This window comes from Nothobranchius furzeri, chromosome 11 (assembly GCF_043380555.1).
Source record: "Nothobranchius furzeri strain GRZ-AD chromosome 11, NfurGRZ-RIMD1, whole genome shotgun sequence".
In the NCBI taxonomy this organism is placed as follows: domain Eukaryota; kingdom Metazoa; phylum Chordata; class Actinopteri; order Cyprinodontiformes; family Nothobranchiidae; genus Nothobranchius; species Nothobranchius furzeri.
In genome coordinates, this window is record NC_091751.1 from 32,929,239 (window position 1) to 32,945,052 (window position 15,814).

A 15,814-nucleotide genomic window follows, 5' to 3' on the forward strand; every position below is an offset into this window, starting at 1 on the left:
AACGATCTTCACTTACTGTCACAGACGGGGCGAGGATCCGGGTAGTTCCATGTGCTGTTGGCCTGACAACGAATGATCCTCTGACCCCTGTAGTAATATCCTGGGTCACATATGAGCATCATTATAGCATCAAACTGGTTTTGGGTGCCGTAGATTAGTCGCCATCTTCCATTTTCCACAGCAGAGTGTCCAATGTCAGGACAGGTCACCGCTGTAAGGTCATAAACAAACATTATTGTGAGTTTTATTAATTTTCTGTTTGATCTACTTGTGACTGTGACTTAAACTGTGTATTTATCTTTCTAAAATGCATTTAGATCTTGATAGAACACAGACCAACAAGGTCCAGTGATCTTTTCAGGATGAAACAGCTTTTCAGTCCACTGAGGGAGACCTGTGGCCTGCTGTCTTTAAAGGCCATGGCTCTGCCTACATGCAACTACGGTTTTTAAAGTTCTTTATGATGCTTCCTAAACAAGCTTTTCACCTTTATTCACCCTTGATGGTGAATTGTGTTGGCTAGGATGTCCAAAATGTTTTTGGACTTTGGAACATTCTTTAGATTTACTCTCAATTTTCCCCTTTTATTTCAACTCCTCCAGATGCTTTGTTTCATCTGCTATGAGAGCTAATTTGTTAACTTTTTTAGGTTCACAGGTATCCAAGTGTTGTTTCAACCAGATATTTTATCTCATAAATAGATATTAGCCCTGACTGGTCTACTTACGGACACATCGGGGTGGGGCCTCAATGGGGCTCCACCTCCCAGACTCTTGACAGATCACTGAGGTGGTGATGGGACCAGCAAGCCGGAACCCGGGGTTACACTGGTAGGTGACCTTGGCTCCAAGAGAGAAGTCTTGGCCAACGATGCTGCCATTGACAGGAGCAACTGGCATTCCACAGGACATGACTAGAAAACAGACAAAATGTGATGTATAGGGAAGAAACAATGAACAATAACCTCTATTATTGCAACAGGGTTCTTTGCAAACCCATTAGAAAATCCAACAGTGATGTCGAGTAAACATTAGCTTGGCCTACCATCTGTACAACCGTAAACAACAGCAAACACATGCAATTCATATGGAGATTACACCTGGCAGAGCACGCTGAATCGCTGCCCTGCTTGTTTTAGCTGCTTCTGTTTGGAAACTAAACGCTGTAGAACAAAGTCTAGACCCAGAAAACAGAACCTAAATCTTTGTATCAGTAGGAGGACAAATTATAATAAAACGTACCCAGAAGGAAGCTCTGCTTCCTCTAAAACAGACTTTATATTTGAAATGTTCTTAATTCATCCCTGCAGAGAATGCTGCTGTTGTGTCCTCGAACAAGACACTTCCCGCCTGCTGGTGGTGGTCAGAGGGACCAATGGCTCGCCTCCGTCAGCATGTCCCAGGGCAGCTGTGGCTATGACGTAGCTCAGCACCACCAAGGTGACCGTAGTGTACAGCTCTTTCCAAGCTTGGGTCGGTTATAACTCAAACATCTAGCCTGCAGTTTAGCAACACATCATTAAGAAATAAAGGTGCAAGATGACAAGAAGCTTCCAGACGTCACTAATTTTAACCAGAACCATAAAACCCACTAACACCGGAGCTTCCTCCAGACACTGTCAGCTGGGAGAACCCTTTCATCCCAACTGAAAAGAATCCACTGGGACTCATTTCACCCAGGTCATATTTACGTGTCTGAACAAACAAAGAGCTTTGCATCTAAAATCTTCCCTCGGCATGTCTGATGGGATCAGTACGACCTGAACGCATTACAATAACAAACTGATAATGATGCTGATTTATTTAGTGTTCTAAGAAAAACAGGATTTGTTGTCTCATTTCATCAGGACCTGCAGCCACGATTGGGCTCTCACCTTGACAAAGTGGCACAGGTGCATTCCACTGATGGATTCCTTGGGCAGTGCGGCTGCATGAGGCGCTGCTCTGGCCAATAAGCCGAAAGCCCTGGTCACAGCTGAAGCGCAGAGTGCTGCCTAGCTTGGTGCCTGTCAGGCTGTGGACAGTGCCGTTCACAGGGTTGCTTGGTGGGCTGCAGTAGGCAGCTGTAAATAAAAAAATGTAAGCATTTATATAAACAAACAGAAAATATTGCAGCAAGTTAAAAACAATAATGATGCAAGAATTTGTTGAGAAGGTGAAATATGACTGCACATTCGAGGACAACATGGAGCCTCACATCTTTGTTGCATCTTGTGTCTCGGCTGAGGAACAGAACTGATTATTATAAATGAATGCTTTACAAAGATGTGTTAGCAGCTGCAAAAGAGGATCATAAAAGTGACTGATACACAATAACAAGAACAGAGTTTGTTTTTGGTTAAACTGGTGGTAGCAATAATCATTCATCACCATAAATGATGCCAAGATGGATCCAGAAGTGGCAACAGAAACGATGTCACACTGAACATCAGCTGGAGAAAAGGAACCACACATGAAAACATCACATAATCTAATGTGAACAGAGTCATTGAGACTGCATAAAAATGCTAATTATACTTTTAACAGCCTACGTTTGGTGATGAAAAGTTAAGGGATTTTATCTTCGAGCATCGAGTATAAAATCAGACAAAACTCCATTATATAACATACTGAAGCAATAATGCATGAATGTGACCTAGCTCTATTGCACCAGTCTTTCCAATAAAGTAGATAATTTATACTAGTAAAAATAAAGTCTGTTTTATTGTCATTTTAGACCAAATCAAAAGGTTCCTCATCCCCAAAAGCAAAAGACAAAAACATAAATTATGTCAAGCTAAAACAAAATCTGTGAAGTAAAAATCCATCAGAGGACCAGCCTAGCAGGAACAGCTGTGAACCAATCAGTGACATGTGGTTAGAGTCACCATCAGTGCTAGGGTTGCAACCATTATAACTTTGAGTTGTACGGTTATTGCCTGAGGAAAAAAAAACACGGTTTCATGATTACCAGGATCATTTTCCAGGAATTTATTTCACATTTGTATTAACATATATTAAAAAGAGCTGAACAATAGTAGGAATGAATACCTTGTAAGTCGTACTTTGGGGGGAAAAACACCAGTGCACCATTTTCAGGAAGTAGAAGTAATCCCAGCTGAGCAGCAGGATTTGGAGTCTTATTTCCTGATATTTGGACACCTCTCCTCTGATTGGCTAACAGCAACATGACTCTACCACTGACTTGCAACACTGATGTTTTATTTACACAAATAACACAAGCCTGGAGGAGTTCGGCTCTGTGGTGGAGTTGGTAATGCTAACGGTTAGCTTCTACTAGCTGATACATCCTCTGCTGTTTCCTGGACGCTAAACCAACAACAACCTTTCCCGTCGTGAGTCCATGAATGTTAGTGACAGTGTGACATAGATCTGTCAGGATGTTCTAATCCTAGAGTTTCACCGTATATTTTCTATGAAAAGCTAATAAGGGAGATAGGTGTAGGAGACTATTTTCATGTTCAGTCTGCATGAAACACTCAGAGTGACCCTTTAGAATCAGAAATCCTATTTGAAATGATTTTGATTGGTCCACACCATTAATTAAACTTGCCTAATTGCCAGTTTGAGTTTCTATAAAAAGACAAAAATGCTTAACTGTTGACAGCTTTTTCAGGGTTAGCACTGAAGGATGGAGACACCTTAAAAAAATAAGATGCTAAATTCCTACGGATGCAGTTGTTATTAAGAATATCCTAAAACATAATTTCTACATGTTCAAATCTTCATTTTCAAATTTAATCAGTAAGAATATTATTTGGACATGATAAATAATGTTATTGTTACGTAGAACAGTTATTATAGAGAGGTGTAGATGATTAAATGTTAAAATGGCTTGCTGTATTATATTCCAAATAGAGGGGAAACGTAGAATAACACTACTAAATGAGCACTCGTTCACTGATTGTTCTAATTTTACTGTTAAATCACTCTAGTCACCAGCGTAATCTAACTCCAAGCTTATTTGTCTGTGTGACGATGTCGGAGATGACAACAAGTTCTGCAGATGGACGAGCCATCATCCCGAATTTGCACTTTAGCAGCTTTGGGAATTAAAATATCCCCTCACAGGAGACTACGAGCACTTCCTAGCTGGAAATGGAGCAGCCCCAGTGATTATCGCTGGTTCTGCTGCATGCGTCCGTTTAGTTTCGCTTTTGTTTTGGTCCACTTATTACTTTTTTTATTTGCCGTGTTGGAGACATCTTCACGGTGGGTTAACCGCAGCGTTTCACACTGTGGTTAATAGTCAAACCGGTTAATCCCTGCAACCCTAATCAGAGCTTTGACTCACAGTTCATTTGTAGGTATAGATCCTTTACTCTTATATGTACAAAGAATGGTACGGAGGAAGGAGCTATGCAATTGAAACACAAAGTTACAGAATGTAGGAAAGTAGCACTGCTTGGATGAGACACTGTTAAGAAAGGATATAGAGGTTGTAAATACTGGACCAATGAAACGTAGCCCAGAACAGAGCCCTGATGGCCGCAAAAGCCACATTGCTCTGAGAACATTTCCACTGAACACTGTCGATGTTCAAGCTGGGCACATTTTTATAGATACACCTCAGGGTTCTAATGAGAAGTAAAGAAAGCCGTGATTTAAATAAAAACACCAGCAGAAGTTCTTCCTCAGAAGGTGACTGAGGCCGGCCTGTTAACCATTCTTTCTCCTGATTGTCTCTTCTCGTGCACGTTTCCTTTTCTCATTCTTGTATTTTCTGTGCAACAGCGTACGACTTACCATTTCATCATCTCGCTCTGCAACTTAGAATAAATGAATCTACAGGGTCAGGGACTAAATTGAAACAGATAACAAACAGCAGGAGAAAGTAAGATGGAGTGGGCAAGGTCAGGCCTACTTTAAGTTGATTGAACTGATGGAGAAGATGAATTTATCTAAAAAAAGAGTGATAGAAAAAGTGAGGGAGTAACAGTAGGAAACTGAGATAGTCAATTGCAAAACGTCTGGAAGTTGTAAATGAAAGGCCTGCCCTTGGAGAGAAGAGATGGATTGATGAGTAGAATAGCTGAATACAGTGAGTGTGCCCGCACCATCTGTTTGTTCCTCTCAACAAAGGTGCAACAGAAGGCGATTCCACGTTGACCACAGCAAAATTTGGGTTCTCTAGGATCATTTAGCAAGTCAATTAATCTGCCAAGATAAAATCCATCAACGCTAAGAAGAAAGCATTTAAAAGTAAAAGAGGCAGGAGGAAAACTGGGGAGAGAGATGACAGAACATCCGGCCTGGGAGATAGAACGATCCGCTGAGAGCAGCAGAGGCGATTAGTCAATCTGGCTGAGTGGTGTTGATACAGAATGGAGGGAGCCTTTTAAATATTTACACAGTCATAATTCACCAGGAGTTATGCAGGTGTCGTATACCAACAAATCCTTCATGGGAGCAGGACAAAACGGAGGAATAATAAGCAACACATGAAACAGCATTCACTAATTCCCAGGTTCTCGCTGCACAGCAAGGCGTGGGTGCAGATGCTAGCTACCTCCATTAGGCTCTCGCAGAGACGGGTCATATTTCTGGCTGCCTCAGACACAGTTGGCAGCACAGATGTGGGACTTGTTCACAAAGTAAATTAAACACATCACTGATTAGACCAAATTCACAACAAGGTCCCAAAATATCCAGTCAGAAATCCTTTCATGCAACAAATGACCAGTCACCTGGTAATGAAAGAATGATAGCTGGCTCTACCTGAGTATCGTATGCGAAAGCCTTTGTGGCTGGTGGTGTGGTCGAAGGACCAGTGAAGGTAGACTCTGTTACTGGAGCTGGTGACGCTCAGAGGACTGGAATAGTTACCGCTGAGGGTGATCAGGAGGGGGCTCTGTCTGGATGGGCCTGGGTGGAGGTGAAGAAAAAGGACAGCAAAAAAAAGTGGGTTTTTTTTAGATTAAATTATTTAAAATGACTCATTTCTAGTACTACACATATTTGTTCACTTGGCATCCTGGCTTTGATGTGGATTTTCTCTTGTAGCACTTAAAAAAACTTGCACAGCTCCTAATTGAGGGGAAAAAGATTTCAACCCATAATTGGCTTGGCAGCCTCAAGGTTAGCAATTGTCTGCTCTTCACCACTCGGCAGAAGATAAAAAGCACTAATCAGCATCACTAGTGTGCACGCCACCATTTTGTCAGAACTGCCGGGCAGAGTTGCTGACTCGGCCTCTAATTACATGCAAATGTACAAGGCAGACGTACATGTTCTGTCACCATGAGAAAGAGGGCTTGTGTGTGATATTCTGTTAGGAGAGGCTGATAGCTTTGTTACCAACATTTCATTTAGCTGTCTGGCTCATTCAGCCTCTAACTGTGGATTTCTGTGTAAAGTGAGTCTGTAGGCCAAGAGTAAAGGATCTATCGTGGATTCAACCGAGGGACACTCCAGGTTGTAGGAAGCTAAAATTGGATTCATTATAACAACATTCAAAGTGTGTACACATGTTTATGTTTTTCTACATCTTCAGCTGACCCACCATCAAAGATCTCCAGCTCATCGAACTGACGACTGGTCTGGAAGTGTTCGATGGTGAAGGTGATGTTGTAGCCGGGTTCTACTTTTACCACCCAGGAGCAAGACTCAAAATGAGGGAAACCGCTGCCTGGTGATTGGCTCATAATGATGCCGGTGGATGCTGTCAGCACTTCGTTCATGGGGCACGTGACTGGGGAGAGGAAGCAAACGCAGACAGAGAAGAGAAACTGTTATTTCAAAGCATTAACATAATGCACTGTTGTTGTTTGGTTGGGGCTGTTTTACTACTGCAGGTCACGTCTAGTGGTTGTTCACTCGTTTAATGAATTCAGCTTACCTTGAAGCATCACTTGGATTGTTTAGATTCCCATTGTTGCTGAGGAGTAACTCAGTGTGACCAAAACTGTTGCCAAGCTAATTGTCATTCTAGCCTGAATGCTGCCACAGAAAACAGGGCTACACATTCTAGGTCAGTCAGCTAAACAGCTAATATATCACATCATATTGTTGACTAGCCACAAGCATATTCACTGATCTCTGCCCATCGTCAGCGGCCGACAGATGTGACTCAAACTTGGCGAGCAACTTTCTCTTCAGCCTTGAGGTCTTATTGCTGTAACATGTCTGGGTGGACCACACCCATGGCTATCCCCCTCTGTCACTGGGACACCTTCATGACATCCTTGGACAAGACATCTGCTGGCACTCGTAGTCGGGATTATCAGTCTCTTGCTTGTTGTGTATTTCTGCAACGCTGCAAAGAACACCCTATTCATGTGTCAGAGCTACATATAGTACACAGTGGAGCTCACCTAGATTAGCTGTACCATGAAAAGAGGCCGTGTGCTGTTACAGCAACACAAGGTAAGAGCTACGTAGTTGATGTCTTTGTTTGCTGCTGTGCACATCTCTTGCTGAGGTAACAGACTGTAAAGCCATTCTTCAAACAATACAAACAGAGCATTATTTGTGATTGTGTTTGAAGCCAAGCGATTCCTGCAAATGAGCTCTTTAAGCAACTGTTCACTGAAGAACATTATAGTCACGAGCAGTCAGTGGTCTGAGACACTGCAGCTGGGAAGTGTCCTAAAGAAATCTCAACCCATTAATATTTGCACTTTTAACCCTCCCACTGTCCTAATGGGTGTGACCCTGCAAGGAAAGTTGACCATTGAGCAGGATTGATGGTTTATCCCTTGGGTCCACGTGGCAGGGGTGAGGAGTAAGCACCACCTCACCCCTGCCACGTGGACCGTTAAAGACAGTGGGAGGGTTAAAGATTTCTGCAGTTTTTGCTTTTATCAAACTTTAATATAAAAGAGCCGCAAATACATTTCAGTATCTGACAAAGATAACCTGGTTAAATACTAAATGCAGTGTGTGCATCTCTTCAAAAGCAACATTCCATGTCCCACTATGAAAACATCAAGAACCCAAAGCAACATCTAAGGCAGAGGCCATGATTTAGTGACTTGTAAGGCCAAAACCTCCACTGACTAAAATAAAGACAGAGGCCCATCCCACATTTTACAAACTAAAAACCTTTTCTGTGGACGGATGAGACAAAATGAAACTTTCTGGGAGGTGTAAAGGAATGTTTATGCGTGACTCATCCACACGGCTACGCGCAGCCAAATTACGGCATTTCAGCAACCACGCCCCTCCCAAAGTTTCCACACCTAGGACATTTTCTAACCACGTGGATGGTCCTGCATGGAAAAACATGGTTGACTGGCAAGAGCTCGAAGCGGCGGAGGTTTGTAAGTACAGGTATCTTTATGATTCGGCCCATAAAGATCACCATGATCAAAATATTGTTAATAGTTGCTGTCACAGTCAGAAAAAACGAGGACACTGTTAAAAAATGTGATAAACAAAAAAATTTCCACGCACAGGTACAAAATGATGATTAACCACACAATGCGTGAATTAGTTCCTACGTACATTATACGCACAGATTTGTGTGCAAGTACGGATGATGCATGAGGCCCCTGGACTTTGACACATGGATCAGCTTTCTGTTGTAGAGTGCTGTATGTCTAGGGTATTTGCCCCACTGGAGTGAATCTTCTTCCTAGTCTCAAGTCCTCCACCGTGTTTTCTTCCCGACTTATCCTGTGTTCAGCTCCATCCCTCTTCCCCTCAATTCTGGCCAGCTTCCCTGTCCTTGCTGGTGGCGCCTGTGTACGGCAGACTCAACTCTATCAGTGTGCCCCTTGGCAGCTGTGGCTACAATGCAGCTCATCACCAATGAATGGGTGAATGAATGATTGTGTTGTGAAGCACCTTGTGGGATTCCAGGACTCTAGAAGGTGCTATATCAAATACAGGCCGTTTACCATTTACATTTGCTGAAGAAAAGTGTCCCCACATAATGACACTGCCACCACCATGTTTCACAAAGGGGACGGTGTATTTAGGGTGATAAACACCGGCATTTAGGCCCATATGTTCAACTTTGGTCATGAACATGTGAGTTTGAGTCTTGGTTGCTGAGCAATGGTGGCGCTGTGGGAAAACGTTACCATGTAAATATTAAAGCCATCCGAATAATGTTTGTAGAAGACAACGATAAAAACAAATATATTTCTTTTTAATATTTTAATATTGTAATGTGGAAATAAACGACACACACAGCAAATAGGTAAAGTCAGGAAGCAATGGCATTGTGCTGAGATTAGGATTTTAGTGTTAGACTTTTCTATCCTTGACTTGTTTGCAGAGTTTCTGGGTCTTCATTATGTTGTTTGTTCAATAATGTTCTCTAGCAAACCACCAAGACCCTCACAGAACAGGTGTATTTATAATGAGACAAAATTACAAACAGATGAACTCCAGTATCTAATTAGGCAACTTCTGAAGGCATTGAGTGCACTGGATTTTATTTATCAGAGGCCAGGGGGCTGAATACAAATGCTGATTTGCAAATACAATATCAGATTTTTAATAGCCTAAAAGGATGAAAAATGTGCATCAGTTTTATTTCACTTCACAACTTTGTGTTGATCTATAACATGAATCCTCAGTAACAGACAGTAACAGCCCACATTGGTAGTTGTAAGGGTTCAGCATGTGTAAAAGTTCAACCCTAAACCACTCTACAAGCTTTAGGTCGGATCAGAAGGGTTGATAAACAAACCAAATCATTTAAATTTGAGTAAAACTGCTTCAAGTGAGGTGTGTATTTAAGTGTTTTTCAGACAGGAGTGCAAAACCTACCCACAGATGTAAATGCCTTTGTTGCCAGCCACTGTTTGAATACCTAATTCTTTTCTGCCTGAGGGGGAAGCAGAGCTTCGGCAGTCGTCAATCCTTCATTAAAGTGTAGAAACACAGAACAATCTGCATCTCGTCTGAGTCTAAACTTCACTTGGAGATAATATCAAGCCTTCTATGTGTTAATATGAGGGGTGAGGTGTTCATACATACAAGTAAACTTCAGTAAAATACAAGGAAAAAACAAGTTTGTCCAACATTTAACCTCAGAAGTTTCTCATCTAAAAGACATTCACCAAGTCTGTAAAATAATTTACAGCCTTGATCATCTCAAGGATGTGAGTCAATATAAGGAAACTTACTGAACCTGCAAGCAGCACATAGAATATAAGAGTTCAGTTCATTAAACAATCAATTTGGTGAGGCTGGGATGTGTGACCTTTTCCAGAGCTACAATACGTCTTCAAAAGGTGCCTTCAGTTTGTGTGAGAGTCAGTGGGGTTCTGATCTGGAGGCTACTTTTGAATCTAATCAGTTTGATAGCAATCATTAGCTTGACCAGAGGCGGAGCTGTGGGTGGGCCTGGGTGGGCACAGGCCCACCCAGTTTGACAGAGTGCTCACCCACTAGGGGCAGGGCCAGGCAGTTGCTTGGTGTTGCTATAGCAACAACAAGATGTGGCCAAGCAAGCAACTGCTTAGCAACCCCAGTTATGTTGTAACAACAGTTACAATATAAAATTATTACTTTAATGAATGTGCACTTTTTCATTGTGTAACAAAAATACTTTAACTTTTATATCTGGTATTAATTTTAATCATTATGAATAAGTTTTCCAGTTTACTTGTTGGAATCGTAATTTGGTCTGTTATATAAAAAAAGTGAAAAAAGCAACTGCTTATTGACACTAAGCAACTATTAACCTACTGCAGAGAAAATATTCTGATGCCATCCCTGCCACCCAGTGAGGATCATTATTTTTTTTTTCTCAGAAGCGTCCTCCTGCCCTGGACTTCTCACAGCTGAACCGTGCATCTCCCGGAGTCTGCGGATGACGTCACTGATATTGTCAGCAGTGTAAACTGAGAAAGGACTGGGTGTGAGGGGGAGACAGATGTGCAGCACGCACCGGACACGCAAGGACCTTTTACCTGATGCTTTTCCTTGCACTTACGTTAATCCGGTAAAGGTAACGAATCATTTCATCCGGGTATCTCGTCGGGTCTGCTTTAGTCCTCTAAGACTATTTTATTTGGTTCTGTTCATTTATTGTTGTTGTTATCCGGACCGGGGGTTTGGGTGGAAGATCCCGGAGATGATGAGTCGTCCCGAACCGCATCGGCGCGTCGCTGTCCGTGGTCCTGAATGAGACAGAGCCCTTGAGAGCCGGTGAGGAGAGGGGGTGTGGTCGGAGGTTTATGCTGCTTAGCCAAGGTGTGTGTGTGCACGCGCGCTTGGATCGTGCTTGCTGATTATTCCCTGGTGGCGGGCGCAGTTGCTGAGAATCATCTGATCTGATTTCTGGTTTTGCACCACCTCCTGCTGCATCCTGAGCTATCTGGAGCATGAAGAACAGTAAAAAATCCTGATTTTTGAAACATGCGGTGACCTCTGGCAAGCTGCGGTCTTTTGAATCTTCAGCTCTTAGCTGATAGCCTGCAGCTAGGACGCTGAGGCGAGCACGGCAGCACGCCTGGCTGAGATTTGAGCCTGTCCAAGGTCCTGAAAGTTCACACGAGAGAGTGTGCAGGTCTTGGCCCAGAGCGGGAGTCCAGCGTCGGTAACAGTCCTTAAAATTGAAATTTAACAGAGATCCATGGAATAAGTATCTAATATATAATCTTCTATCATATGATTATTTGTGGCTTGAGAGATTTTATTAAAACATGTAATTTTGACGTGCACGTGCGTCGCACACATTTCATATGAGCTTTGAAATGAATTAGGCCCATCCAGATTTCTCTAGACCCACCCATTTGCTACATTCTGGCTCCACCACTGAGCTTGACTTTAAATAAAAATGTTTTATGGAAAGAAGGATGTTTCAGAATGTGAGGTGAGAACAACTTTGACAGGACTCAAAGGAAAATGTACTGTAATGAGACATAAACAGAAATGTCTTCAGTGATTATGTGCATTTATTATGTGAAACTTCAGAAAATATAAAAAAAATATGTTTTTTAGAAAATTAATGATGGATACTCACATCAGCATTCATCTAGGCACACAATTATAAATGGAGTGGTAAAGTTGTGCTGAGATGCTTTTTGCTTATTATCTTTTATTAGCATGAGCTGAGGAGCAATAATGAGCTGATTGGAGTGGAAACCTGACATCATAAGCATTAGCCTGGATCAAGACCAAACAGCTCTAGGAAGTCAGCAATGACAATAGGATGTGAGGAGGGGGCAGTAGTAGGATTATAAACAGGGATCCAGTCTGTGCCTCATTAATGATCAGAGACAAAGGTGACTAATGTCTAACCTAAAGCATCTTTGACGTTTAAACACAGGATGATCAGTGTTCATTCTGTTGAGTTGTAATAATAGGTTGAGTGTGTGCTTCATCTTCATCTGCCCGGAATGTGGTGCGCTTTTCATACCATATTAACACCCTGTTTACCACCTCTTGCCTCGCCATCTGTGGAAACAGTCAATACAGACCCATCTCCTGACTTCCTTATCTGCAGGAAGACACACAAGGCTTCATAAGAAGGCCTGACTCTTTCTAACTTTATTTTAGAATCTTTTTTTGTCTCATAAAATGATTTCTTCACTTTACAGGTTAATTGCTGATACATTATACAACGAATAATGTCTAAAGTGAGGTTAATGAGTCTTGACTGCTGTACAGTAATTAATTAATTAACATAACTGTTTATTATTGAAATGCCTTAATTCAGATCCTAAATAAAGCAAATGAGTCTACTTGATGGATTTAATAATGCTTTATAATCATTTATGTCACACATTAATATCAGTATAACAAATTAATGTTATGTCATATTTGTTTCACATATCAAGTCCATCCATCTATCTATTTTCATCCGCTTATCTGGAGTCAATTTGTGTGGGCAGCAGCCTAAGCAGGGAGGCCCAGACTTCCCTCTCCCTAGATACTTGGGCCAGCTCCTCTGGGTTGAATCCCAGTTAGGAACGCAGATTGACCAGCACAAATTGAGAACTTTGCCTTCCAGCTCAGCTCTCTCTTCACCATGACAGATCGACACAACGCCCGCATTATTGCAGATGTAGCACCAATCCACCTATCAATCTCACACTCAATTTTTCCCTCACTTGTGAACAAGACCCTGAGAAACTTAAACTCCTCCACTTGAGGCAGGACATTGTCCCTGACCTGGAGAAGGCATTCTACCCTTTTCGATTCTGAACCACGGTCTGGATTTAGAGGAGCTGATTCTCATCCCAGCCGCTTCACACTCGGCTGGTAACCACTCGAGCGAAAGCTGGAGATCACTGTCTGATGAAGCCAACAGGACCACATCATCTGCAAAAAGTAGAGACCTGAGATCCTCAGGCCACCAAAACAGGCCCCCTCAACATCTTGGCTCCACCTAGAAATCCTGTCCAAAAAAGTTAAAGTTATGAACAGAATCTGTGACAAAGGGCAGTCTTGGTGAAGTCCACCGGAAATGAGCTCGACTTACTGCCGGCCATGTAGACCAAGCTCTGACACTGTTCATACAGTGACCTAACAGCCCATTTCAAAGGGCATGGTACCCCATACTCCTGGAGAGCCTGACCCCCCCCCCCCCCCCCCCCCCCCGAAGATTTGGTCAAACACCTTCTCCAAATATAAAAAACACATGTAAATCTGTTGGGCAAACTGTCATGTAGCCTCCAGGACCCTCCTATGTTAATTGAACGTGTCCAGTGTTCAACTCCAGGAAAAAAACCACATTGTTCCTCTTAAATCTGAGGTTCAACAATCCAACAAACACTCCTCTCCAGAACCCCTAAATAGACCTTGCCAGGAAGGCTCTGAAGTGTGATCCCTCTGTAGCCAACTACAGACTCTGTGGTCCCCCTTTGTAAATAGGGGGACCACCACCGCAGTCTGCCAATCCAGGGAACTGCCACTGATGTCCATGTGATACTACAGAGCACATAGCCCCACAACATTCAGAGCTGTAAGGAACTCTGGGTGGATCTCATCCACCCCTGGGGCCTTGCCATCAAGCAGTTTTTCGACCACTTCAGTGACCTCGGCCCCAGAGATTGGAGAGTCCAACTCAAACTCCCCAAACTCTGCTTCCTCACTGGAGGATGAGCCAGTGGGATTGGGAAGGTCTTTGCAGTATTCCACCCACCGATCCACAGATATTCACTATTCCCGCAACTGTCTGCTAAGATTGGCAACTCACGCGACAAACTTGTGCTATACGAAGGATTCGAATTACAGGTGAACTAGGGAGCTCCTGGAAGCCCTCAACACACCCAGGGGAGCCTGAAACGATCCTGGTTTTACTTATATTACATTATCTATGTGGACTCTCTGGGGATTATTTAGAGCTGAGAGGTGCAGAGCTCTGATTGTTGATGCGCTCCAGACAGATGCATCCCGAGCACTGCCACAGTAACATTCTCAAAGTGTCGCCACCTCAAAAACAAACTTAACACGCGATCGTTTATGTCGGGTCATATTCTTTCATGCTTTCTGTCTTTTATTTGTGTCTGATGTGTTTCGCTGCTGCGGTGCAGAGCAGATCGCCTGTTTAGTCCTCCGGTGAATTCACCTCACCGGTGCGGTCAGTGCGCACTCCGCTATTTATGCGGTGGGTAGATCGTTTTGAACTGCAGTTCAAAGGTAATTCATTAGGTGAAAAAATATGAAGGCAGGTAGCAGTTTTTCTTTAGGATTGAGAGGAGATGCAGGAAGATAATAAACAGACAGGACAGAAAAATAGTCACATAAAAAACAAGTTCCTTTTTGTACCTGGTGGTTGCAACAAGCAGACACCATTGAAGGTAATCAGAAGTGAGGAACAGAAAATGAAATAATTATTTTAATGTTAAGATCAGCAGGAACTCTGAGAGGCTGCAGGCACATCAATGAGTTTGCGGCTGCTGCACAGGGGGAGGGGGGATGGGGGCAGGGGCGGACTGGGACATTAATTCAGGCAGGGAATTTTGAAACAATCCCAGGCCAATGTCCAATTCACGCTAAACACTAAAAGTGGGTCAGGTTGGGTGCCTAATGTAAAACAACTAAATTAAAACTTCACATGTGCCCTGATTCTTTCCTCTAAAATATAAATATTTGTGTTCTGCTGCTATAATCTGTGCTTATGTTGCATAAACTGAAATTCTATTTTATTCTGTTAAACGTGCCTCCTGCACATGAGATGAAACAGGCCAGCCACCATCATCCACCTGAATTCAAGACTAACAGGTACCAGACTACATATGTCTGGGTCAAGAGAATCACACCACAAGCAGATACATAAAAGTGTGTGTGTGTGTGTGTGTGTGTGTGTGTGTGTGTGTGTGTGTGTGTGTGTGTGTGTGTGTGTGTGTGTGTGTGTGTGTGTGTGTGTATGTATGGGGGGGTTATTGGGAGGGTCTCACCATTGCTAAATGACTGCATCATTGGTGTCATTTATGTTTACAATGTAGTAGGCACAGATTAAATGGACAGCCTCAACAATGGAAGAAGCCTTTTGCAGATGCACACATCTCTGACATCCATATATACTGACAGACCAGTATACATGGATGTTTTCCTCATAATATTCATATAAACACCATCCATCCATTTTCTGAACCCGCTTTGTCCGCGCGGGGTCGCGGGGGTGGGGTCTGGCGCCTATCTCCAGCAGTCAACGGGCAATCAGGCGGGGTACACCCTGGACAGAGAGCCAGTCCATCGCAGGGCAACACAGAGACACACAGGACAAACATGCACACACACACACACACACACACACACACACACCTAAGGACAATTTAGACAGACCAATTAACCTAACAGTCATGTTTTTGGACTGTGGGAGGAAGCCGGAGTACCCGGAGAGAACCCACGCATGCACACGGAGAACATGCAAACTCCATGCAGAAAGATCCCAGGCTGGGAAGCGA

General features: G+C 43.0%; 1 protein-coding gene across 1 annotated transcript in view; it reads right to left on the reverse strand.

Moving 5' to 3' along the window:
• The window catches only part of csmd2 (CUB and Sushi multiple domains 2), a 338,433-nt gene that overhangs the window by 37,648 nt on the left and 284,971 nt on the right, over window positions 1–15,814 (reverse strand). The window contains exons 48-52 of the mRNA XM_070541492.1: window positions 6,502–6,690; window positions 5,718–5,864; window positions 1,874–2,062; window positions 728–913; window positions 17–211 (exon numbers count right to left, since the gene is read on the reverse strand). Of these exons, the coding sequence (XP_070397593.1) occupies window positions 17–211; window positions 728–913; window positions 1,874–2,062; window positions 5,718–5,864; window positions 6,502–6,690 (906 nt within the window). The remainder of the gene's footprint in view (window positions 1–16; window positions 212–727; window positions 914–1,873; window positions 2,063–5,717; window positions 5,865–6,501; window positions 6,691–15,814) is intronic.